Source organism: Mauremys reevesii, linkage group 1, assembly GCF_016161935.1.
Source record: "Mauremys reevesii isolate NIE-2019 linkage group 1, ASM1616193v1, whole genome shotgun sequence".
In the NCBI taxonomy this organism is placed as follows: domain Eukaryota; kingdom Metazoa; phylum Chordata; order Testudines; family Geoemydidae; genus Mauremys; species Mauremys reevesii.
In genome coordinates, this window is record NC_052623.1 from 182,875,895 (window position 1) to 182,903,884 (window position 27,990).

General features: G+C 42.4%; 1 protein-coding gene across 20 annotated transcripts in view; it reads right to left on the reverse strand.

The window, feature by feature from the left end:
• Positions 1-27,990, reverse strand: part of ROBO1 (roundabout guidance receptor 1) — a 1,025,913-nt gene that overhangs the window by 405,900 nt on the left and 592,023 nt on the right. For 2 of the 20 annotated variants that reach the window (XM_039532438.1, XM_039532425.1), the window contains exon 1: positions 21,877-22,352. The exons of 17 other annotated variants lie outside the window; for them this stretch is intronic. In XM_039532438.1, the coding sequence (XP_039388372.1) occupies positions 21,877-21,931 (55 nt within the window). In that variant the 5' untranslated portion in view covers positions 21,932-22,352. Of the gene's footprint in view, positions 1-20,545; positions 20,704-21,876; positions 22,353-27,990 lie in introns of those variants that run through there. One more of the 20 variants, XM_039532430.1, reaches the window with a different exon arrangement.

A 27,990-nucleotide genomic window follows, 5' to 3' on the forward strand; every position in this document is an offset into this window, starting at 1 on the left:
TGGTACATGTGGACATATAAAATGCCTTCATGTCTAAACGTTAAGCTATAAGTAAGATACCACATACTTTAAAGCCATTATCACTTCAATAGGTATTCTGTTTAGAAGATAGAGTGCCTACATCTAAATTGAGTTTATTTAATGAGACTTTCAATTTGAAATAAGAGTGCATATAGTTTGAACTTGATTGCACAAGTGACCAATTTTCACATTTTCCTCCATGTACCATGCAAGCCATGAGCTCAGTACACATATAATGGATAGAAAACAAGAGTTTCTTTGTTTGTGTACATTAACTCGAAGCTGTAAAAGTCATTCAGCCAAACTTCACTATACTTTCACCTTTAAACCTTAACCTGACTTGTAACAACATTTGTAGCCTCTAAAATTACACTGGGTGCACCCAGACAGAGTTAATCACCCTTCAACTCTTGATGCAGGGAATAATGATCTACCACTTAAGCTTGAGCCCTTAAAAGCCTAAAGAAAAACACATATATCAGCATCTTAAATCAGCAGTGAAATAGCAAGACTATTCAATAATACTTGTTTTAAAAAGGGGAAAACAATAAGAAAACCTATACAATTAACAACTTATGAAAGATGTAAATAAATGAATTTAAAGTCTCCTCCAAGATTAAATTACTGATTCCATAGCACATACTATTGATCAGAAGCCCAGTAGTTTTATAGAAACCACACATAGAAAAGATTTGCTTAACTACAGCTGTATTTCAAAGTTTTGAATAAATACAAAATAAAGAATGCAAGACTTTGATATGTGCTTGTATAATTTGTTGAAGTATGACATCAGTTTGCAAGCAGACACTTGCAGTAGTTTCTTGATTTAAATAGTAGTATCTACAGTAAGTTTTTTGCATGTAACATGCCAGGTCTCCTTTCAAATTTTTTGTTACTCTGCAGCATGGTACCAGACCACAGTTCAATTTTCTAATCTGCACTACAGATACAGCAAATATTTTTAACTATATTTGCTCTATGTAGGGAGCCTGATATAGGACATACAAAGCAAAAAATATCAGCATAACTTTGTTTAATAAATCTCTCCAACATACTTCCCCAACCCACAAGCAATAAGGGCATTTGTTTAATACAATAGATTTAAAAAAAATATCCTCTAGAAAGTATATCCGTCAAACTAAAAAACAAAACAAGAGGTCCAATTCCAAAAACAGTGAGGAAAGGTCGGAGAGAAAAGAGGAATGACCGGGAAAGGACAACAAAATACCTAAAATTATCATTGAAATAAATGAGAAAATTAAAAGTGAGGCTGAAAGGCACTCAGATATGAACACTTTAAAGAAATCCTCAAGACTTCCATCAGAGGAGATTTATTAAGATTGTAAAGTATTTCAGTATCATGATACACAATCTGATTAAAAAAAAAAAAAAAAGACGGTGAGATTTAGCTCCAACGAAATCAGAGTATAGTCACAGACTTCAGTGGGACCAGGATTTCACACACTGTGGGTTCGCTGCCTCCTCCAAAAAAATCTTCAGAAGGACAAGTTGTTTATTTCCCCCTTCCCCTACCAAAAGTAGACTCTCACAGGCGTATCACTATTTTTATTCTCTTTCTTTATTATAGCTTTAAAAATAACTTATTTTAAATTATCTTTCAACAAGTTTTAACAAGTATATCAGACAATACTAGTCTGCATTATACGACTTACTCAGGTGGAGTAAGAACCCTCAAACACTGTACACTGAGCCAGTTCACAGCTGTTGGTGTCAACACCTTCATACAACCATATAAGCAGCTAATGCTATACTGATTGATCCTGCTGACATGAGGCTTCAAGGTGCAACATCAAGCCAGATTTTTATGAATAATGTTATTGTCTTCGACCTCATACACTCCAACAGTGAGTTTTCTGAAACACATCACCACCTCTCAAAATTAACATGTCTGCATGTTCTACATCTCAATTAGACTTAGAATATACAAGACTGCGAAGGGAAAAGGAAAACAAAGGTGTCTACCTTTAAGGTGTCACAGGACTCGTTGCTTTTTAACAGATCTAGACTAACACGGCTACCCCTCTGATACTATATCAATGTTGTTCACTGGTGATAATCCAGTGGACTGAGACTCACATTGCCTGTTCCTAAACTCTGCCAGATTTCCTGTGTGAGCTTAAACTATGTACCTCAGTTCCCTCGTTTCCTCACCTCATCAGGGTGTTGTGAGCAAACCCAATAACATATATGAGGTGTTCCATAGCATGATAATGGAGACTACGCACATTTATAGGTTGATGGATCAGAAATGTAAATAAAAAACAGAAGGCAGAGCACAACAAAAAAGTGGAGGAAGAGGAGGAATTTTCAGATAGCCTATTAAGAACCCCCCCCCCTCCCTAAAATATACATATATTAAAGCTCTAATTCTGTCTTGAGGTTTTGGCAGCAAGAATAAGCCTCAAGAGTGTAGGGTTTTCCCTCAAAACCCCTGAGGGTGGCAGTTCTGATATATTTTCTATCTTTTTGGATTTGCTACTTTGAAAGCCTTCCTCTGCACTTTTAACAATAATGTCATAAGCAATTTAGATTTTTATTTTTCTAAAAAATTATTAAAACATACACATTTTACTTGCTTCCCCACTCCCTCTCTAAAAGTTTGGGGGAAAGACAAAGTGTGTTTATGTCATCTCCATAATCCATCCAGGGAACTATGGCCCTTATGAGGAGTTGGAAAGAAATATTATTCCTTAGATCCTAGTTGCATATTCAGCTCAGCCATCTCTGCCCAACTACCAGAAGCAAAACATAAGGAGACAAAATTAGTTAGAAGTAGTCCACGTGTCTCAAGTCACTTGCCTCAGTTTACCCTTAACTATTTCACTTTCCCTTCATGGGAAAAAACAAACCATTCTTTGGTGGCATTAACCAATTACAATAAAGGGAACTACTTCAAAATTGTAAGTGAACATGACATATACAAAGAGGATTATTTTCTAAAGTCTTTCTAAATTAAAAAATGCTCATAAGCAAATAAAACTTCTTACTGTATATCAATTGTTATTCTGAGGCTCAAGTTGCTGCTTTTGTTTGTTTTTAGAAGTAACAAAACGCAGGTTTAAAGCTCAGATCTGTAGAAATTGTTTTCCAGTTTCTATACTTTAGAGTAGTGTTTCTCAAGTTTTTCCAATACCAGGGACTGGCTTACTGCCTTCCTAACCCACGTCAGAGAGATCTCAGGGACCAGCACTGGTCCACGGATCGGTCGTTTAGAAACACTGCTTTAGAAGAACAAAAGTAGTGGTCATATCTCTTCTCAAATCAAGGTATAGGAAAGACCTTTTTTCCTTCTTGTCTATAAAGAAGCCAAAGAGCAACAACCCTCTCCTCTTTTCGGCTTTGCTTCTAGCCCAGTTTTCAATGTAACCCTTCTAATCTCGTTTGTTCATTCTGACCCCCGCCCAAGGCTTAGGGCAGGTCTACACTACCATTTAAGTTGATCTAATTTAGGTCACTCAGGGGTGTGACAAAGTCCACCGGAGTGATGCAAGTTTCACGCTGTTCACACCAACACTATGTCACCAGGAGATGCTCTGATAAAATTGCCCATTGATCCCTGATGTATCTGTAGCTGCCCAGAGGTTCGAGTCCTACTAGATAACAATCAGTCCTGAGTGAGAGAGAACAATATGCCTTGAGTGATGTATTTCATAGGCTAGATCTTTGAGGGTTCCTTACATAAGGCCTTTAGCAACATCATTTCTAGACATGCATGGACTACCATCAATATCTGATGATACACAGTTGTCTCTCTTAAGATACTCTTATGTAGAACCAAGTCACTACATTAGATCATATGATGTGTCCTTCTCCTGTCACTCCTACTTCGCCATGGTAGAAGTTTTATTTGTTTGTTTCCTAGTGGAAGGTCTTCTGATACCAAAAGATAGGATAAACTTGTCTTCTCTTGCCTGTACGGTCCTTTTCTTTCTTCTTCCTTGTTTCTGCACTCTGAATCCCCACTCCTCAGATGTCAGTCATTTCCCCATCCATAAACCATTCTTTAGCATGAGACATTAGCAACAGTGTTATGCCCAATCCTCAGCTAAGGAAGGAGGAGTATTTGAGGATCCAAATACTGGATGAGTTAGATGCCAGGCAAGTCCCCCAGCATAAATCTAGAGCAACAGAGAGGGCTGTTGCAGTTTCTGCCAGCTGCCAAATGGCTCTGAGTGCTGATAAAGCCATTGGGGATTGTTGAAACATAGGAATAACTCAATTATACTCCCTTCTACCAGGCACACTGCATACACTGGTCTTTGGCCTGCTACATCATATTTAGGGCCTATTTGTGCTCAAGATGAAGTGATTAACCGACCACAGAGCAGTCAGGAGCTGAACATTAAATGTCTAAGACTAGAAATACCACCAGAGATGTCTAACGTGAGTAATGTTACCAGTGACCTATGATGGGATGATGCACTATCCTGTTTCTGGGGCATGAAATCATGCAGTAGCAGAACACAATTACATGCTAAAGAGTAGAACTGATATATATTATACCAAAAATAAGAAAAAACTGTTATAGGCTATGTATACACATACACTAACAAAGCCAATTTACATGGTTTCATTTAAACTTGAAGAAAGGTTCACCATGACCTGATTTTCAAAAAGTACTGAGCACCAACAACTCCCACTGACCAGAACTGGAATTGAGACTGGGAAGCCCGTTTGAAAAATACCATCTTACTTTGAGCACTGAGGCCAAAATTTTCAAAAATAAGTGATTTTGTGGCTCGGGTTTTGGATGCCCAACTCAAAATACCAAAAAAGGGGTCTAAATTTCAGAGGGCGAGGATTTGACTTTTTGAAAGTCAGGCTGCTATAAGGTGTCTAAAGTTGAGCACTGAAAAACTAAGTAACCACTTTATTTTTTTTAAATCTTGACCAGAGTATATATTTGCTTCTAAGAACACAGATTTTTTTTATTTTGGATAAGTCTTTAGGTCTATGGGACATTATATCCTAACATCTATGAAGCTGAGGACTTGATCTTTATTATGCCACCGTAGAGGCTAATAGTAAGATGAAGAATCTTATACATATGAACTTAAAACAGTGAACTGCTTTATAGGTAAGTGATCTTGTATATAAAGGCAGTTGAGTAATTGGATAAAAGGCAATATAACTACTCAGAATGCAAGACAAATATCTTGCCTGGGGATATGCAGATTTTACAATACACAAAAATGCTAGCTAAGCAAGTTGTAGCGTAACACCATCAAGTTCACTCATGAAAACGTTTAACAATCCCAAAGAACCCCAATTCAGATTTATGACTAAAGGGGTTGGATGAGTCAAAGCTAAAGGCTACATGATTAAAACATCATCTTACAAAAGAATATTGATTATACAATTCCTTCTGATAGCTATTAAAGAGTGTTTTGCAAATTACATTGGCAGGCAACATTTTATCCACAAAACAATGTTTCGTGTCCTTTTTTTTTTTTTTTTTGGGCAAAACACAACCACCACCAACCATTTGAGAATACAAAATTACTCCAGAACTGATGGCTACTTATTTATATTTTTTTAACTTGCATGGTATACATTTGAGATTTTAAATCCACAACATAAAAAAAAACAGATCACAGTTATGGTACTATGCTGCTGGGTTTTCACATTATTGCAGTATATTAGCATACAACTCCAGGTAATATGTCACATTATCCAACAAATATTTTTCGACCATGGGTTAACAGTGTTTAGGAACAGAAACAGGACAACTTGGGTGATGCTGATATATGATTAGATACACAAGGACATTGAATAAAGGCTAACAATCATGTTTTCTGTCCAAAGTGTGTCAAATTATGACTTTCGTTTTAGTATTATTATGCAATGGGTTATTCTAGTTTGCAATGCATTTGCAGTAATTTATTTGTATTGCAAGAATATTAAATGTTACTTCCAATATGGCAGAATTCACTGCTTCTTGGCTGATGGGTTTTTCCTTAGGATAGGCAATAGGCAGTAATCCACACTGTTTTTGTTTTTTTAAATCTGTAAGCAGCTTTCAATACCAACAAACACAAGGTTTCATTGGCTCAACAGGAGGGAAGTAAACTACATCAGCCCAAATGGTTCATTATTTCCACTTATATACTATAGTGTGGTGGCGGTGATGGTAGTGGCAATTACTTGTCCACCCAAGGGCTGTCACATGGGCTAACTTATTCTGTTACTCTTCCATGTGAGGCTGCTGACAAGAAGGCTTGAAAACTTGGGGCTGCAATGCCCTTGGCATGCAACAGACATGCATCTCTATTTTTTTAAGCCATGTGATCGTTGTCTTCTCCACCTCCTCCCTACCCTCACCTCCCGACCAATGTGTAGTCAAGTGAGGGCGTTGGACATATGAGAGTTGGATGAGGGTCAATCCAGAAAGGTTTAAAGTGATACCGGCTAGTTGAGGGAATCATACCAAACCTCTATGCCTTATGTGCACACCCTCTCTCTTAAAAGTAGGATATTTCCAACATCTTTTGCCCAAAAGGATCACAGTTGAATCTCCAATTGCTCCTAAACTGCTAGATGACATCAAGGGGCAAATGTACTCAAATCTAACAATTTCCTTGCTATTTTTTCCTAGGGCCCTTGGCATACTTATGTATGCTTTAATTATCTCCAGACAGGGCTACTCCAAAATCCATTCTGCAGTTTGTAGTTACAACCTGCTTATCATAGTGATGGACAAAGGGCTAACAACTCCACTTCTCCAAATATTGCACTGGCAACTAATTTATTTCACAGTTCCATTTAAGGCGCTGACAATGATCTAAAAAAAGCCCTATGTGGTTTGGATCCTGGCTGCTCAAGAGGATTTGACTCCTAATCTACTGGCATAAGTGTTGGTCAACCGAGGTGCTCTCGCTGTCAATAGATATGAAGGTCTAAAGGCTGGTAGTAGGGTATTCTGAGTGAAAGCATTACACTCTGGCATGGACTTCTCTCATTGGTTACATACACTTTGTGCTGAACACTGAAGACCTCTCTCTTCTCCTAGGTGTCTGAATCAAGGGGGATTGTTATTTATTGTGTTTGAACAGGGTGAGAGACAGAGAGTGAGAGAGATATTTAATCAATCAACATGTTCAATGTTTTAAAAATAATGTATATGTGCCAAGAGATGGAAGGATGGAAGCATTTCATAAAAAGCATTTCATAATACTATGTGTGAAATAAATACCTAAATTTAAAAAAAAAATGCTTAAACATACAATATAAATGTTGAGTGATTTATAAAGGTGGCTTGATATATTCAAAAGCCGATGTTTCATGCACAAAATTCAGGTTCTACATCCAAAGTAGAATTTGAAATATACTGTGTTGGGGGAACAGGAGGAGAGAAGGGAAAGAAGGACAAAGATCCCAAGCTATATCACCAGAATACATTTACTACAGATATTGTTTTATAATGTGTCTCAAAGATTAACAAATTTTACCTGCCAAAACCTGGAATTCATGCCCTCGGGTCTGGTGTTCCTCCTGCAACAATTAGTTGATACCATACATCACCAAGAACCAGAAAGAGCCTTGGGTGTTAATGATGTCATCAACTATAAAGGGGAAAAACATGGAGTTGTGAAGGCTTGAACTCTAGTCTTGGCAAAGGAGAGTGAAAAACTTATTAAAAAATGTGTTTTGAAATTTAGCTGTTTTTAATTTTGGTTTATACATATATGCTCTGTTAGTTGGCAGCAAATCCAGGCTATTTCTTTGCAAGTGCAGAGTCATCCTTGAAAGCAGAACTAGTGCTATTCCACACTGCAAAGGAGGAGATAGAGGGTGCCCAATCCCCTGTGCAGCACAGAGATCAACTCCTTTGAGAGGGAAGGGTTGACAGATTCACTGTTAAGTGGATCATCATGAACTCTCCATGTCAGACTTTGGCAAGAGCAGCCTCTTTGGCCCTGACACCAGGGAGTGTTATAATAATTGGGCCTACAAATTTACTCTAATTGTGAACTCAATGGAAAAAAGTATTAAAAATGCATAAGATGTCACAATAACTGTTGATGGGAGAAGGTATGAAAGGGACACAAAGACTGAACTAGTCTTAACAGAAAGGCCTATGGATATAATTCAAGGACTAAGTTGAGATGATGCCTGGTAAGCAAGAAAACCATGGAACTGAAAATCAATTAACCAAAACTGGCGTGTCGGAAACTAGGCTTAATTGGTGGAAAAAATTATAAAGGAATGGGTTATTTCATTCACCATTCCCATTGTAGGTCCATGAAGAAAAATTGGCCACTGGATTGAGCTTCACCATCATGGCTGCCCCACCCCCAATCATTTCATAGGACCCTGGGCTTTCATTATCTTGATCCTAAGAGAGATACTGACCAGGCTGACCCAGATGACACTGCCACCTCTACCAGTTCCAGGTGAATCCCAAACACCACTTGGGATAAAACAGCAGACTAACAAAAGCTCTAGCCCATCTCAACTAACTTATTTTCCCCCGTCATTACCATCCAAGAGACTGTCAAATGGGGGTTTCCCCTTCTAAAAACTCTCTCCAGCTAAAGGGAAAGGGAACAAGGGATGCTGTTAAAATGAAAGCCTTACTTAATACTTGACATTTCAAACACTTGTACTGTTTTTCCTTCTTTTCTATGCCTTTAATAATAGGTTTAAAAAGGATTTGTAAATGGTGTTTGCCACGGCATTAAGCAGGCTGAGGTCTCTTGTATGCCTAACCCCAGACCTTGAACGCTGTTTAATGTTAGACAATTACTGGGTTATGTTAACACCGTTAGCCCATATATTCCATCTAAACTTAGTAGAACAGAAGTTAGATCCTCTCTGCATCCCACACAGGGAATATTCCTCCCCTTGTATGCACCTTCCCAGGAAGAGAGAGTTATTCACCTTGTGCAGTAACTGAGGTTCTTCGAGATCTGAGTTTCTGTGGGTGCTCCACTTTAGGTGACTGCAGAGCAGTGCCCCTCAAGAGAAAGGAGGGGCTCCAGAGTTAGGCCTGAATGAGACATGATCAATGATGTAGGGTTGAATGAATATGAGGAGATAACTGAATAGCTGCGCTGCATATGTCGGTAATAGGCACATCATGCAGGAAGGCCACCAACGTGGCTACAGATCTTGTGGTGTGTGTTCTAACCCAAGATGGGGGTTGTAGGTCATGATGTTAGTAACAGAGCTGAATGCAATTTGAAATCCATCTGGAAAGTCTCTGCTTAGAGGTGAGTTTGTCTTTGGAGTGGTCCATGGTGGAGAGGAACAATTTAGGAGTTTTCCTGAATGATTTGGTCCATTCAAAATAAAAGGCTAGTGCTCTTCTAACATCTAGGGTGGGGAAAATAGCTTCTTGCCTGTCCTTATGAGGTTTAGGGAAGAACGTGGAAAGATGGATAGGCTGATTGATGTGGAAGGAAGAAGGGACCTTAAGCAAAACTTTGGGGTGAGGTCTGAGAGTGATCTTGTTTTTGAGAAAAACTGCATAGGGTGGTCCAGCCATAAGAGCACTAATTTCTCCCACGCTTCTCACATACATGATGGTGACTAGGAAGCCCACCTTCATGGAAAGATGTAAAAGAGAACATGTGGCCAGAGGTTCAAATGGGGCGGTTGTGAGAGATCTAACACATGGGGGCCTTGGGGTTCTGGGTGGAAGTTGTGCACTCCCTGGAAGAATCTTTTGGTAATTGGATGAGCAAAGACTGAAACGCCATCCACTTGGCATATTTTAATAGCTGCTAGATGCACCCACAGTGAACTCACTGAAAGGCTGAATTTCTTAAGGTAGAGCATGTAGTCCAGGACCATTGGGATAGTGCAGGTGGTGGTGATTTTTTTGTTTAGGCACCACATGTGGAATCTCTTCCATTTATATGGGTACATATCTTGTTCTGCTGTTTAGCAGGATGTTTTTAACATCCTCAGAAGGCCCACTACACTCCTCACCCTGGAACCACTGAGGAGCTAGTAATGTGAAAATGTGTGTCTTGCAGGTTGAGGGCTGCAAACCAATCCCCTTGTTCCAGTGCTGGAATGATTGTAGCTAATGTAACCATCCTGAATAGTTGTGTTATAATGAATTTGTTTAGCTTCCTGAGATCGCGGATAGGTCTCCATCCTTCTTCAGTGTTAAAAAATAATGGGAATAGAAGCCTTTCCTTCTGTGCTATACTGGAACTGGCTCTACCACACCCAGGTGTAGATGCTCCCCTTCCTGTCTCAGGAAGGGATCGTGAGAGGGGTCCCTGAAGAGGGACAGGGAGGGAGAGTGGGTAGGAGGGATGGAGAGGAACTGGATGTCATAAACAGTGTTGATGATTTCCAGTACCCACCTGTTGGAAGTGATGGTTCGCCAGTTTGTATAGAACAGTATTAGACAATTGGTAAAGGGATGGTTGGTGGGAGGTAGTGTTGGCAGCAAAAAAGGGGGGAGGTCTGGCAAGCCCTCGACCGAACCTTCAACTCTGCTGTTTAGAAGATGTGGTAGGTTGGGAGGATCATGGTCTGCATCTGGATGATCTCTGTCTATGCCTCTGGTTGGTCACGGTCTATGCCTCTGGTTATCATATTGTCTCGGTTGCTGTGTGTACAGGGCCTGTCTAGGGGTATGTCTACACAGCCCGCCAGATCGGCAGGCAGTGATTAATTTATCGCTTCTAGCCTAGATGCGATAAATCAACCCCCAAGCACTCTCCCTTCTACTCCTTTACTCCACCGCCATAAGAGGTGCAGGCAGAGTCGATGGGGGAGTGGCAGCAGTCGACTCACCACAGTGAAGACACTGCGGTGAGTAGATCTAAATACATCGACTTCAGCTATATTATTCGCGTAGCTGAAGTTGTGTAACTTAGATTGATCCCCCCAGTGTAGACCAGGCCTAGGATGCTGCGATGTTTGTGTTTTGTTACCAGTGTATAGATGCAAAGAGACCCGAGTGTGGCCCTCGAATCTTTCAACGAATGGAGCAGCTTGTCAGTCTTGGCAACAAATAGTTTTGGACCCTCGAACAGAAGGTCTTCTACTGTAGCTCTACCATAGGGAAGCCCAACAAGTAAAGCCAGGAGATCCAAAGCATAACTATGGCAGTGGTGATGGTCCTTGCCACTGTGTCAGTAAAGTCTAAAGAGGCTTGGAAAGCAGTTCTAGCCAAGAGGTGGCACTCAGAAATGAGACATGTAAATTGCTTTCTTTTGTCCGTTGGTATGTAGTAAATAAAGCCAGAAATTTTGAAATAGTTTATATGGTCATACTTCTCCATAAATACTTCATAATAGTTGATCTGGAAGCGTAGCGTCGCTGATTAATAGACCTTGTGGCCAAGTAAGTCCAGTCTTTTCCACTCTTTATCATAAGGGGTAGTTCATCAATTACCAATCAATTACCAATTTATCTGTGAATGTGTGATTAGAAATTCCATCACCTTTTGAAGGGACATAATATTTTTTGTTCGCTCTCTTACATGTGGGTGGGATGGTAGCTGGGGTCTGCCAGATGTTTGTGGCAGTTTCCATGATTGCTGAGTTAATCCAAAGGGAAATCTTGGAGGATGTGGACATGTGAAGTTTGTCCAAAAGCTCATGACATGACTTGGAGACCTCCTCTAGGGTTACCTGGAGTGTCTCTGCTATTCTTTTGAAGAGCCCCTGGAAATTCTTGAAATCATCTCCAGCATGAGGTGCAAGGGGGATAATAGTCTCATCTAGTGAGAATGAAGTACAGGTGGCAAGAGCCGCCTCTTGAGCTAAAACTTCTTTCACTTCCTCAAAGTTGTGTTTGGGAGGGGATTGTGGTGAAGAGTGCTTATGTACCTCTGTGGTGCCACCTAGGGGCCTGGGGTAAAACTGCCTATAACCTTCCCATGAGTCCCAGTATGCCCATTGAGGTGGGAAGGGCACAGGTGACCATAACACCCTTGAAATTCAGATCCTGGTAGAGGCTTAGGGCACTCATGATGTGCAGACTGAACACTGCTTTGCGCAGGTGAAGAGCGTTGGGAAGAGAAAGCCTCCCCTTCATCTTTATTCTCCTCACTAAAGAAAGAAGGAGCGGCTGTAGTTGGTGGAGTGAGCAGTAGCAAAAGTACCGAAGCGGTATCGGTACAGAGGAGAGGTGATTCTGGTACCTGGGCAATTTTCAGGTCCTTCGGAGCAAGAAACTGTTGAGGCTGTGGTACTGATGGAGGTACCTGTGTGAAAGGCAGAATGGAGAAATGTAGCAATACCAGGGGACCTTGCAGTGCCGGTAGGAAAGGAGCCAACAAAGAGCATGCCACGGACAGCGTGGCAATCCAGTGTAGTGTCTGTTCTATTCAACATAGGGACAGCGGGTGGCGCTGTTGCCTTTTATACTGCATTGTCGCTCGGTGCCGAGTGCTTTGTCTTTGCTGCCAAGGTGGACGAGGCAGTCTTCTGCCTGCCCTCTTTCTTAGAGCCTGCCCACTTAGGGTGTGCGGCTGTGACAGGACCACCGGTACCGGAGGTCCCTGACAACTCAAAGGAACTAAGCCGGGCACAGTCAGTACCGACGTGGCGGATGGAGTCAAGGAATGTTTCTTCTTTGACACGGTCTTGGTATGGAGAGCACTAGCTCTCCTCTTTCCACGTCCTTTAGGAGACAGGTCCCTTCCTTTCAGGGTGTGTGTGTGTGGGGGGGGGTCTTTCGGAAGCCACCTGCGGTAATAAGGTTTATAAACATCCACAGCATTAGCTGCTCATTCACTCACTGCTCCATTTTCCCCACAAAACTAAAATAAGGACGCTAAGTTTGAATAAGAAATGGAAGGAGAGGAAAGAATCACACACCTGGCTCTCCCTCAAGCCACACGGTTGCTTTGGTCAAAGGGTGCAGGAAGAAATGGGTGGAAGGAAGGTTCTCAGGTTATTTGTTTGATTAGGCCCCTGCTCAACACACTTTTCCATAGCAGAAGCCACTTTTGAGGCTCATCTTTTCACCAGTAAGGTTAATAAAGAAAGTTAGACACTTAATTTGGGTTTGATATTTCTCATTTTATGAGATACCTACCTTATTCAGGAGCTGAACAAGAACACTTAGATTCTAAAGCAATAGTTCTGCGTCTTGATCTTAAGAGGAATCTCACATTTGTAACTACAGACTTGCCTCTCATTCAAGCTTGAGATCCACAAAGGGACTCAATTGTTGCAATGCTGAGCATTGCAGCACCTAACTTTTAGGCACCTAAAAAACATAGGAACAACATTGCATTTCCAGAACCAAGTTAGGCGCTTATGCTCCCTCTACAATGAATGGTGAGAGATAGACACCTTAGAATGCAGTCCACAACAGCCAACACAGTAGGTGGGGAGCCACCTAAGCTAGCCAATGGGAGATGCCAATAAAAAGGTGCCTAAATCTAGGGTCCAGGAAAGCACCAGTGACTGGGCAAGGCTATACAGCAGATCTCACAAATAAAATTGTTCAGGTCCTTTAGTACAGAAAGTTTATAAATGTCCTTCTTGCTTAGAAAGAGCCAGGTTTTTACCCATTCCTTGAGTATGAAAAACTAGAATTATTAACAGCTCAGACAGCAAAACAGTTTTATAGCCATTCCGTCCCATCAAAAATGGCAAATTCCTGACTCAGTAATGATTTACATGAACAATGACACACCTCTGCGATCTTCACCATGAGTGTGAAATATTTTGAAAATTACTCCAAAGTAACTTCTGAAATGGCAAATCAAGCAGCCATTTTTAGATTCATGTTGGTCAAAAACCAGAGTTTGATAACACTACAGACAATACAAAACAAACTGCATGAGCTCCACAAGTGACTGGTTGAGTGCTAGCACCAGCATAGTGTATAAACTAATATGGCAAGGCAATCATCCCCTAATAGGACTAACTGAACCATCATGTTTAGGGTTGTGAAATAAAAGACATTTCAGTTACTTGAGCAAATTAAGTATCAAACTACTTTTGTTATATTTTCTACATTCTTATATACTGAGAGGTAAGAGAATCAGGTTTCATCAGATTTGGCCAAGATTATTCTTTTTCAAACAGACACTGAGTGTGAAAAACTTCAGCTTCAAAGGATAAGAATAGTTGAGAGATATTTACTACACCCTCTTTTCTTCTCAACTGTAACACCATTAAACTAATAAAATAAGATAGCCAAAGAAATCCATTAGGCGCTCAAAAACAAGCATCCCTTAAATGATTTATTCTAAACACATTTACACTAGACACTGAACCAAGCTGCTACTTAGTTGTCACTAGTTTCTGTTTTTTTGCTACTGTTTGCTCCATTTGAAGACTCAGATTAAACCATAATAATTAGACTATTTGGCAGGAGCACATTACCCGTTCTGCAACCAGTGCTTCTATATCCTGGGAAATTTCCCCAAATCTGGGAATTTTTGAGTAAAATGTTTCAACTTGGGAAATTGGGAATTTTCATTCAAAACCTAAATAATCCTGGGAAAATTTCATTAAAAGTAAAAGACTTTCCAAATCTAAAAAATCCTGGGAAGTTTTCATAAAAAATAAAATATTTGCGCTTCTTTTAAATTTCCCTCAAAATGCGTTCTTTGATTGGTGAATATTTGTCCCGTGATTTTCCTAATCGAGCTGTGCTGGTCTCCTATTGGTGGTGCTTCAATGTACTATATCATGACAGCACAAGTGAAGTGACAAGTGCGCACATGCACTCACAACAAACCAACTTCAGCAACAGCTGGCTGGCGGGTAATGAGGAGATGGTTATCAAATTTATCTTCTAGGTAAGGTTTCTTCCAATAATTATATATATTGCAATACTTACTCATTATGATTAGTTTCTTGATCTGACATTAAATCTCTAAAATTCTGTATTTCGTGCTTGCAGTTGCACAGAGAATGTGGTCCGGGGCGTTCGGCTGTTCATAAATTTGTAACAGCACCTTCCACCAGGCAAATATTAAATATCTTCACCTACTGTGTTAGGTAATAATATATAATAATATGTTCCCTTCTTTGATTTAAATATAAATTGAAATATACATTATACTAATTATCACACTCCATTATTTTAGCAATCTCTTTCCATTTTTTATCTCACGTAAAAAAATGAATAAAGAGACTGGTGAGAAGAGGAAGAGGACGGCACTAAGACAAAGATCCATCCATATCAAAATGAAAACAAAGGGAGAGCACTCCCGACAGAGTATTGAAGACTTGGGGTTAACGTCCACCGAAAGAGAAGCCATCTACTTTCAAACAAGCCTTTCAAGACTCGTGGCTTCAAGAAGGTAAATACAAAGACTGGCTGCAGAAAGTAGAGAACAATTTTTTAGCTTATTGCAAACGTTGTGACATAAAAATCCAGGCAGGTACTAGTGAGTTAGATAAGCACGCTAGTGGTAAAAAACAAACAAAAGGTCGCAACAGTATCTAATACAAAGAAAATTGATATGTTTAATAAACAAGATTGTGAAATTTGAAAAGCACAAAAATTTGAAGAGCAAGTTAAAAATGCAGAGATTAGAATGGCCTGTTACTTTGAATACTGACATTGTGTTCAGCAATCTGTAGAACACTTGACTGAAGTAGTTAAAAATGTTTCCCTGATTCCAAAATTGCTGAGGCTGTAACAGATCAAAGATTATTCAGGTCAATTCATGTTTGCAAATATATCTGAACTGGCTAAAAAGGTTTTCACATTACTGCATTCAAATGCGGCATGTGAAAGAATATTGGTAATGAGAGGAATAATGGTAACGGACATAAAACCAAAAAAAAACTGTATGACAACCAAAACACTCAATTCTAGTGTAGTTATAAGGTCAGCTTTGAAAGCAAAACAAGAGAAATGGTCTAATTTTGTAATTACTATTAAGCACTTGTATTTACATTGTAAAAATATGTACAGTAAAAATGAAAGGGATAAAACTAGTAAAAATATTAATGATGGTAATGATGTTCCTAGTGACGACTCAGACCAGGAGTCAGAAAAAGGATAAAACTCAGATTATAATAAGGATAATTATATAAAAGTGTTATTTGTTCTGTTTGCTTTATCATCTTATTTTATAATCATATGTTTACTTTTTATTTTTTCAACGTAACTTTGATGTACAGTATACTTGAGTGCACATATTGTACTTATTAATACTTTTGTTTTTTAAATAGCGAAACTTGTTTTATATAATTTCAATCCTACTCATGTGTTAAATATTGTATTTACTGTATAAGTTTAAAATTGAAAAACATGTCTATAGATATACAAATTATAATGTGAAATATCTCGAATGAATAAGAATAATGTGGATATAATATATATTATATAGTTATTAAAAACACACATGTTCCTTTGAGATTTTGAAATAAAAAAAACTTTATCTGGGAATTTTTCCACCAGATCTGGGAAATTTTTAGTCCTAGGTTGGGAAAAGTTGGCATCACGATATAGAAGCACTATCTGCAACTGGATTTTGTAGCTTTTAGTCAAAGTGCATGGAAATACTTCCTACTGGCCCTGAGCCGGAAAGAGTTCTGCACACTACCAAAGCGGTTTGATTAAAGCATGTTAGTTGCATGATTTTCCTGATCGAAATATTAGCCAACAGGGGAACAACAGTGGCATTTGACCACTGTTAGAGAGAGAAAAATCAATGTCCTTGTAGACAAAAGTAAGTATCTATACAACAGCTAGCGGTAACTGAGATGAAGCAAAAATTTGCGTGCAGCAGTAAGGAATGCAGCCAAGCTTCTGATGTTTGAAATACTCCTTTCTGTTAAAATGTATCATGAAAGTCATGCTGACCCTAAAATCCATCTTTGAAGCCACATCAAAAAACCTGTCTCTCCCTTGATAACAGAACCATAACAAAAACCACAGTAATCCAAACTGGAAAAGAAAAGAGGGTTCTTTTGTCATGCTTTTTTAAATCTCCACAGGTAGCAGCGTTATTGGCTATGAGTAAGTGGTTTCCAACCAGATGGCCAACTGGGTATTTAAAGCTGTGTTCCGTTATGAAGAAGGAATTTAGTCATGTGCGACTGGTCTCCTCGTACTTATGTTGGAGTCACTGCATCTTCAACCACAATCCTAGTGCAGACAACTTTGACTACATTAAAGCTAGCTCTACTCTCTCAGGTCCTCCTCTAAAAGAATTACTGTAATTCTATTTACTAAAATAGATAAGCTTTTACTATCCCTCAGGTTCTAGTGTTAAAGAGACAAGATACTTATTTTCATGTATATGTTAGTTTTAAAATTGTCAAATTCTTATATTTTGTCTAATGACTTGCGTACTTTAGAAAAATTTACATTTAAAATCTAGTAATCCTCTGAGTTACAGCTTAAAAAAAAAGTTAAAGTTACCTCTTCCTATTATATTGATAGAGAATGGTGAGGTTCAAGGGGAGAAAATCATTTGTCAGAAGCATTTTGGGAAGTTTGTCAGCATCTTCCTTACTGAAGAAGCAGAAAACTCTAAAAACTGTTGGTTTACTTCCTCCAATGGGTAGACCACCAACTGGCACAGACTTTTGGGGTTCTCAGATTTCTTCCACCTGTTCTAACTATCAATCCTCAAAAAACAAACAAAAAAACAAAAACTTTCCTATAATCGAATACAGGAACCAGTTTTACTGTCTACTAGCTAGAACTATCAATGAAAACCATGCCTGCACAGGCAACTCAACCACATAAAGCTATTTCAAAAGGCAAAAAAATCCCTGTTCATCAAATTTATCAATCCTAATTGAAGAGCACTAACTTGTATATCCTACAATAACCAGGTAATGAGAGGAAAAGCATACTGCACTTGAAAGCCAGGCAATAGAGTATGCTGTAGGAATGCAAGGCTCTCCATTGTGGACTCATGAATCCAGCCAGTAACAAACTCTCACTCTGCCCAGGAGATCATTAAAGCCTTGAGCATGAATTTAAAAACAGAGCTGTATGAATTAATTCCTGGCAAGACAGTATATGGTGAGTCAGTCAGTCAGTCTCCACAACTGAAAGCTTTCATTTTCAGTCATATCAGTTTGATGTTCCTACTCCTGCTGGGGAAAGATATGAGAATTCTATGAGCTATTAGGAACAACTGCCCAAAAAAATAGGGAAGGGGGTGGGCAAAGTTTAGGGAATGGGATTACTCAGGACAATGGCCATATCCCTTACACTCCATCTCTTCCCCCATCCTTTTCACTGGAGACTAAAACAGAGATGGAGGTGTGAGAGAGGGGAGCTCCTCCATTCCAACACTATAAGTAAATCAAATTTCAAGTGTATCCAATATCTACTAGCCCCAGGCTGATGTAATCTTCTCTGACATTTCTCCTTGCACATGGCCATTAAAATCCTAGCACCATTCCCAACACCTGTGCTTCTTTCCATTAAACTGCACCTTGATCTTGCTAGTGGGAATCTTTCCCCTCATCCTATGTCCCCCCACCCCAGTTTTATATTGGCCATTGGCTAGTAGATTCCACCACACACCATCCTTCTGGCTAAAAAGTGTTTGACAAGTTTTTCAGTCCCTAGCCTTTGAGAGTGCCACACAGGCATGTCTTTTTCTATTGAAGGCAACAGGATTTAGTCCATTAATTTCAGTGGGAGCAAGAGCAGATTTAGAAAAAAACCCAGTTTCCTGTAATGACAGAGAGGAGGAACAGACAAGCAAAAAATCCCACCACTTCTGAACCTTTTCTGGATTCCATTTTGAGAGAGAGAGAGAGAGAGGGGAGGTGGGGCCTGGATGGAGGAGGGAAGAATCACAAGTGGAACTCACTGGTTATATGAAAATAGAACTTTGAGTGCCACATTTTCAAATTTGGCTTTAAGCTTTCTGTTTTACAGTCACATTTTCATGTTCATAAACCTGACCACAATCTGCTAGATGTCTAAGTGACCTAAGTTGCAGGCACATTGTACCTCCAGCCACAAAGACTGGCCTTTTAAAAAAATCTTGCTCTTTGACTAATTGCATCTAAAAAACCCCACACAGCTTACAGAAAACATTATCTCCTGTTCACTAGTGACAAGTCTCCCTAAATCTTGGGAGTCCCCAAAGTAGAGAACAGATGTAGTTCTTCTAATTTTCACACTTTGTCAGCATGAAAAATTAAGAAAGAAATCTGCAATCAAGTAAATTTCATTCTGTTGCTCCAGATGCAGGGAATTTTGTGTGGGAGAAAAGGAAGAAGGGACAATAACTAGACAGGGAAATCTGTTACTTAACCTGGAATAAAGGACACATCCAGGTACAGTCCCAGCTCAATTTATCCTTATGAAAGTAAGTTTTCCTGGTACAGACAGCTGCCAGAGAAGACCTACACAGAACAAGTTATTAAGAACCATAAACATTTTTTCTTCCAATTATCTCTTCTTGGAAGAAGCTAACATGGACAAATGCATATAAATCCAAAGTAGAGCGAGCAACAACATTTTTTTGCAGGACAATTGCAGTGGGATTCAGAGAGTCCCTCCCTTTTAAAGAAAAAGGCAGAGCTTTCCACGTTAAAAAGAGTACAATACAATACTTAGCAGCAAACTTGTAATGGTTAAATTAATTATATGATCTATAAACAAGCATTTTATCACTAAATGTAATAAGTTAAGGTTTAATTCTTCAGGCACTGTATTTAATTTAAATCTTTCAAAAATGTTTTCATTCACTGACCAACCAGGTGCCTTACATTACCATAACTTTACTCACTCATCTGGATCTTCTTCAATTGCATAAAAATCAAGAAAAAAAACTCCTACTTGGTCATGTTAGTGTCCCTCTAATTCATCTAAACTAGAGGACAAGGTTTTGCTGAATTTGATATATCAAAATATGATCATGAAAATGCAAAATTTAATGTACGATGAAAGGAGCTGCAACTTAAATGTGCAGACGGACAAACGTGGTCGAAGTGATAGCTGGTAAAAACAGGAGGTAAACTCACTGGAGAAGAAAAAAAATAAAGGGAAGTTATTTTTAAAAGCTACAAATCCAGTGTGGGGGACAATCCAATGTGATTTTAGGTGAACATCAGAGTAAAAACCACAGTAATCATGATGAACAAAGTCTATATAGTATATTCTCCAGCACCGCTCAATAGGGTACCTAAAGACAGTAGTTTTTGTTCACTTGCAAATTCTCTATCAACGATACCCTATTAGTATAATGCTATCTTTAATCTACAGGCATGATAAAATGCCCCAACACACACAAATCCAGCTCAAACAGTAACTAATGACCATTAATCCCCCTATCTCTTCAGTGATCTCACCTTCCTCCATTTATCATACTGACACTTCACTCTACACACGTGAATAAACTTTAACAGAGAAGGTGAATAAAAAATAATCTCAAAGCAATCCGAGGCTATAAATTAAAATAGAGAACGCGAGGGGAAAGGAGGAGGCAAGCGGGGCGATTAGTTCTCAGTGCCTTCAATTTGCATCCAGCTCGGTGGCAAAGAGCACTCAATCAACTAGACATGCAAACTGTTAGGATGGCTACATTATCCGAGCGACAGAGAGAGAAACAGACATGGAATTTAAGGTTTAACCCACTCACCTGCTCAGCTCCCACAGAGCTACATCCAGCTGCCCTATTTTAAAGGAGCCACCCCCCCCCGGTGCAGGGTCCCAGAGCCCGGGTTCCAGCTCCAGCCCGAACCTAAACGTCTACACCGCAGCAGGCTGCCGGGGATTTCCTTATAGCACGTAGGAAGTGGGTTCATTCTCCTCGCCAGACTGCTTCGTGTCCCCTCTGATCGGGGATAGATTTCACGCAGTTGCAATTAAGAATTTCAGTAATCAGACTAAATGATTTTAACATGGGTGCCATGATTCCAGCCACTCTCTCACTAAGCAAAGGGTGTTGGAGAGAAATACTGGCCATGCAACGTGAAGAGACTTAACAACCTTCCCAATACTCACATTATTCACGGTTGTTATACAAGGGCCACTCGTGTAACTACAGACCCCACAGCCTCCAAGATGCACGTTGTAGCTCGTCTAAAAGTTACCACACAAGAGCAGGATCTAACTTTTTGAAAGAAGCTGAGCATCGGGAGATGGCTAAAACGAGGAGTACTACACGCTGCTTTGGAAGCAGAAAGTCATCAGCTTTGTTTGGCAAAATACTTGTATATTTCAATAAAGGGTGGCCTGAAAGTAGCTTCCTACAGAAATTCACGAGAGATAACAAATCTATTAATTTGTAGTAGCCCTTTCAAAAGAGAACTCTGACCTAGCTTATTAATGATGCAAGAAAAAACGTGCCCTGTGTAAGCCCCCAACACACACTAATTTCCCCCTTTGTAGTACCTATAATCTATATCTAAATCCAACCAAGTAGAACAAATAGTTCCTTCCTACTATAGGATATGAGCTATTTCCTGCAGTTTCTTCATAATCAGTTTTAATTACAACCCTAGGTTACATCAAACAACTAATAGCTCGATGCTACTACCGAGGGAAGGTGAGGGGGGAAGAAAAGTCCATGCTAAAAGATCCCGGGCGATCCAAGGCCATTTGTTCAGACAAGCCCTCTCCTCCCCTCCCTCTTGTTTCCCGTCCCTAAGACTCCAGGTTCAATCACAGGCAGTCTACAAAGCAACCCATTTAGAAATATTGGAGACTCGGGGGAAAAAAAACAGGCTATTCTTCCCCTCCCCCTTTAAAAAAGAAAGCATTTTCTCACACATGATCCGATCGAGAGCAAACAATTTAAAACGGAAAAAGAGAGAGGCTGGAGCTCCAGAGTACAGACTGGAAAAAGCATCTTCACTTAGTGAAACCAGCATAGCGCTGTGCAAAGACAACTGAAAGAGAGCGAGAGAGAGCGCGCTCCTTATTAAGCTTTGGCATGTAAAAGGTTTCCTTTCTTTTTCTGGTGGTTACCTGAAGAGAGACATATTAATCCAAAGAGGTAAAAGTGAGCAAACTCCGCGATCATTGTCCTCAGGTGGCGCCTGCAAACAGTCTCATGCCAAATAGGAGGGGGGAGGAATACAAAGTAAAAGCCCCCTCCGATTGTAAATCCACAGAAGCTTAATATAAGCAAGGTTTCCCAATCATCCAGGAGTTAATAGCGAGTACTCCCCGCAGAAGGTATTGTCAGCAGCACCCCAAGTCTTGTAACTTCTCCCCCTTGCCCTGGATTTTCCTACAACGGGCTTTGACACAGGGCCGCCCGGGGGAGGGGGGCAAGTGGGGCAATTTGCCCCGGGCTCCGCAGGGGCCCCCAAGAGAACAGCTGAGGCTCCCGCCTCCGCCCCTCTCCTGGAGCCTGAGCGCATCAAACAGCGTCCCCGGACAGCGCTGCAGAGCGGCTCCGGCGGGCCCCTGAGCCGAGCCCCGCCCTGCTCAGCTCCGAGCCGCGTGGTGAGGGGGCGGGGCTGGGAGCTCCGGGCTCGCAGCCCCGCCCGCTCCCCACGCGGCTCGGAGCGGAGCGGGGCGGGGCTCAGGCTGGAGACACGCTGCTGCTGTTCAGCGAGGCGCTGAGGCTCTGGGTGAGGCGGGAGCCGGGGGGTGGATACGGGGCAGGGAGTCCTGGGGACAGTCAGGGCACAGGGAGGGGGCAGAGGTTGAGGGGCTGGGCAGGGAATGGGGGAGGGGTTGGATTGTGGGTGTTCTGGGGGGTGGTGGATAGGGGTTGGGGCAGACAGGGAGCAGGGGTGGTGGTGGGTCTCTGGGGGACGGTGAGGGGACAAGGAGCAGGATGGGGCGGGGATTCTGAGGGGGGCAGTCGGGAGCAGGAAGTGGGTGGGGTTCAGATAGGGGGCAGGACCAGGCTGTTTGGGAGGCACAACCTTCCCTACCCTAAAGCTCATTCAGCAGTTTGAGGCTTGCAGAAGAGCCAAGCTTTTACCTTTTCCATTAGGGCTACCATCCCTTTCACTTCTCTAATGCCAAATTATAGTCTATATGTAATTTCAGTGCCATAGGGAGATTCCTGTCAGGGAAGGGTAGCTTCATTTAAAATTAGCCACTGGGGGAGGGATCACATGAGAAGAGCAATATCCTTCCCAACCCTACCAAGGGAGACCCCCCCTCCCCTGCATTCCCTGAGGCTTCAGAGGGGTTAATTCAGTGGTTCTCAAACTTTTGTCCTGGTGACCCTTTCACATAGCAAACCTCTGAGTGCGACCCCCCCCTTATAAATTGAAAACACTTTTTTATATATTTAACACTATCATAGAATCATAGAATTCAAGATCAGAAGGGACCATTATGATCATCTAGTCTGATCTCCTGCAAGATGCAGGCCACATAAGCCGATCCACCCACTCCTTAGCAAGCGACCCCTGCCCCATGCTTCGGAAGAAGGCGAAAAACCTCCAGGGCCATTGCCAATCTTCCCTGGAGGAAAATTCCTTCCCGACCCCAAATATGGTGGTCAGCTGAACCCCGAGCATGCGGGCAAGACTCTCCAGCCAAACCCTCTGGAAAAGGTTATATCATACCATTGACCCATTGTACTATTTACCAGTGTGGCACTTAATTGACCTATTGACTAAGCCCGTTATCCTATCATACCATCCCCTCCATAAACTTATCTAGCTTAATCTTAAAGTCATGGAGGTCCTTTGCCCCCACTGTTTCCCTCGGTAGGCTGTTCCAGTATTGCACTCCCCTGATGGTTAGAAACCTTCGTCTAATTTCAAGCCTGAATTTCCTGACTGATAGTTTATATCCATTTGTCCTCGTATAATAGGCAAACCCCGCTTTGCCTATTATAAGTGCTGGAGGCAAAGCGGGGTTTGAGGTGGAGGCTGACAGCTCACGACCCCCTGAGGGGTCCTGACCTCCAGTTTTGAGGGGTCCTGACCTCCAGTTTTGAGGGGTCCTGACCTCCAGTTTGAGAACCCCTGGATTAATTTAATTTTAGCACCCTGTATCCATTCACATGCATGTGCTATTTTGAGCATTTCAGTTTTGACACCATAGGCTCATCCCAGATTCTGGAACAAGCTCAACTGCTCAGTTCGTGGAGTATGTACATAAGCTATACTAAAGACAAACCCACAGTAACCATCTCCAGTTTGTGAGGGACCACATGGAGCCAGTCTCTAGGAAACAGATAGCCCCACTTTCTAACCCAAAATTCAGAATAGTACGGTAATTAGGCAACATTTATATACCAGTACTATGATATTATGCATCACACTTAGCTACATTTCTTGTTCTTCTACTGCCATACCATGAGTTTAGAACCCAGTTGCCCATTTGCAGCAATGGTTGGTTTTTGGTTTTTTTTTTTCCTGTCGGTGTCTAAGTTTACCACCTGCTTCTTTTATCCATCATCTCTCTTCATTCTTCATTCAGGCTGGCTTGATTGAAACATCTAGTGGCTGTAGCTGACCTGTAAGTCCACTGGTCCACCAGGCTAACTGTCTAGCTGTAATCCCGAAAAACTTTTTGCTTTTTTTTTGTTCTTTCTGTTAAATGTGAATCAACTGATCAAAGACAAGTAGAGCTTCTAAAAAAGGTCAGGTCTTCTTCTTCCACCCAAACAACAAAACCAAATGGCCATAATATTTCCATCATCCCATCCTTCTGAACTCACAATAACAATAATGCCAGGTGGAGTCTCTTCTCTATATTTTATTCTTAAAAAAAAAAATAAGCATAGGAGGCAGTTTAGTACCATCTGCACAGCATGCAGCAGCAGTATAGTGTGTCTTTTTTTTTTTTTTTTTTTTTTTTTGTTTTTGTTGGTGTTTTTTTCATCAACAGTTCTTGTTGAATTGATCAAAATTGAGAGAGGCACTCATCCATGTTTTTCCAATCTGACTTGGTTCAAAATCATTTTTTTTTGTTGTATGACATAGGAGTGAAACTGTTGGATTTTCCTCAACTGGTGGTGTTTTTTTTTTTTTGCTACTTTTCGCATGGCCGCATGGCCCTTCTCTCTCTCTCCATGAAATTGAAGCACCATTTCCTGTAAAATCAAAAATCTTCATTTTTCATTTCACTTGCAAACAGTGCCTGATGAATAAGCTTGGTTGTTGACACACAGAACTCTGGCTGGCGCTGCTCCATAATCCAAGTCTTAAGCCTGCTCCAAGTTTGGCCATTTGCTGGTTTTCCTCTTAAGGCCTTCTTCTTTTTGGCATCTTAAAAAGTTGTTCTTCCCTTTTTTCACACTGTCTGATCATACACTCAGTGTGGAGAGGTCCAAACTGTCTCTCTGCAGCTATTTTCCATGCTCTTTTGCATAACTGATTACATTCAGTTTGATTTATTTTTTTCTTTATGCTGCTCAGATGCTCTCTGGTTACTGTCCCTGTCATCTGCGCACTGCCTGCCTGCTCACTCCCTCCAGATGTGTGTGTTAATGTTGGTTTGTTCAGCATAGCTGACCTCAGTTACATGAGCTCCTGATTGGAGGGAGCTGTTTGCTGGAGACAAGCTACAGTTTCCCGCCTGATTGGAGGTTAGTGAATGCATGGAGATTTAGTCCATTGATGGCTATTAGCCAGGATGGGTAAGGAATGGTGTCCCTAGCCTCTGTTTGTCAGAGAGTGGAGACGGATGGCAGGAGCGAGATCACTTGATCATTACCCGATAGGTTCACTCCCTCTGGGGCACTTGGCATTGGCCATTGTCAGTAGACAGGATACTGGGCAGGATGGACCTTTGGTTTGACCCAGTATGGCTGTTCTTATGTTCTAACCTAAATGAACCCAAAGTTATGGAGACAGATATGAGTCAAGGAAGCCAGCAGAGTATCAGAAACCTGGAAAAATCTCTGCCTGGATGGGCTCAGGTGTTTGGTTACAAGCTGAGGTAGTTCAAAAGTTTTGGATTTTTTTAAGCAGAATTTTTTTTATTGTTTCTTTAAACAATCAAACACAGCAAGCAGCAAATATTTGGCCGCACACTTCTGAAACCTCAAACCATGTTCAGGTTTCGGCAGACTAATTTCAGCTTTTCAATTAAAAAAACCACAACAAATTTTGAAGGAAAGCAGACATTGTCCGTGATTTTTTTCTGCTTTTTAAAAACCCCTAGTTTTCGATTCAAAAAAAGTTTTGATGGAAAATATTTGTCCAGTCCTTTTAATGAGCTTCAGTGCCTTTTAGCACTAGCTGATGCTGAGAACCAGTGATACCTTGTAAAGAAGGTTTCTCAAAACTGGCTTTGTGCCGAAATGCGGAAGGTTTATTTTTCCCAGGGGTGCCCATGGGGGGGAGCGAGTGGGGCAATTTTCCGTGGGCCCCGCAAGGGCCCCCAGGAGAATATAGTATTGCAATTTTTTTATAGAAGGGGCCCCCAACGTTTCTTTGCCCCAGGCCCCCTGAATTCTCTGGGCGGCCCTGCTTTGACACTTCCTGGGACCATCAAAAGCGAAGAAGAAAACAAAAGATCCGCAATTTTCTGCAGCTTGGATTCTCTGTGCCCTGCTCGCAAGTTGCTTCTCCAGTCTGTGACTTCGCCTTCAGCACCCAGTCACTTGCAAGTATCCCAACAGAGCACTGCCCCTTCGAGACCATAAACCGCTGCAGCACCCTGGCAGGCGGGGAGAAGGAAAAAAGTGCTTGCTGCGACCTGAGCTACACAAAGTCACTGGGCATCCAAGGCAGGCGCAGGGCTGACGGCTACTCTGGGTGAGGGCAGTGGTGAGCTCCAACCGGTTCGCACCGGTTCGCGAGAACCGGTTGTTAAATTTAGAAGCCTTTTTAAAACCGGTTGTTCCAGGACAACCAGTTCTAAAAAGCTTTTAAATTTAACAAAGGCTCGGGCAGCTGTCCACCCGGCCCGGCCCCAGCTCACCTCCCCCTCTCCCCTGAATGCTCCGCCCTCCTTCTCCTCCCCTTCCCCTGCTTCCCGCAAATCAAATGTTCGCGGGAAGCCTGAAAAAAGCAGCAGGCAGGTAAGCCGGGCGTGGGGGGGGAGGGGACGGTGCGTGCATGGTGCAGTCCGGCTCCCCCTGGCCCCGGCCGAGCGCCCCAGCCCGGTCCCAGCCAAGCACCACCAGCTCGGGCTGGTCTCGGCTGAGCAGCTCGGGCCTGGCCCAGGGATCAGGCCCCGCGGCTCCGGCCCCGGTGCTGGCCGAGCGGCTCCGTGCCCGGCCCGGCCCGGCGGCTCCGTGCCCGGCCCGGCCCGGGGAGTCGGGCCCCGCGGCTCCGGCCCCGGTGCCGGCCGAGTGGCTCCGTGCCCGGCCTGGGGAGTCGGGCCCCGCGGCTCTGGCCCCGGTGCCGGCCGAGCGGCTCCGTGCCCGGCCCGGCCGGGGGAGTCAGGCCCAACGGCGCTGGTCGAGGTCCCGGCGGAGTGGACCCGGTCCTGGACCCAGGCAGTGTGGTAAGGGGGCAGGGAGCAGGGAGGCGGTGTTCGGTGGGTTGTGGGGGGTCAGGGTGGTCAGAGGGCAGAGAACAGGGGGATTGAATGGGGGCAAGGGTCCCGGGGGGCAGTCAGGAAGGAGCAAGGGTTGGATGAGGTGGTGGGGGCAGTCAGGGACAGAGAGAAGGGGTGGTTGGATGGGGTAGGGGTCCCGGGGAGCCATCAGGAATAAGAGGAGAGGTTGGATGCGGCTGCAAGGGGCAGTCAGGAGACAGAGAAGGGGGGGATGGGCCAGGGGCCCCAGGGAGTGTCAAGGGGGTTGGATGGGGCACGACCCCCTCATGAGGTGAGGAGGAGAGAACCGGTTGTTAATATTTTGGCAGCTCATCACTGGGTGAGGGCCCCGGCTCGGTGCTTTTGGGAGGCTGGAGGGAAGAGTGAGGTGGAGCAGCAGCAGCCTTTGCTCCCATCACTTGTGGGGGAAAGCCAGGAGCAGAGGGAGCAGCAGAGCCTTGCAGGAGTCACGCGCAGCAGCAGGGTCACCCCAGCAGCAACTCCTCGCCCTGCCCTGCATCTCCCCCCTGTGCCCTGCAAGCGGGCATGCAGACCTCTCCCTTCCGGAGACGGACACAAAAGACAGGGGAGAGCGCAAAACTTCCAAGGGCCACCACCCCCAACCCACCCACCCGGCCCCCTAGTGCAGCTGCGGGAGGAGGAGCAGCAGCAGCA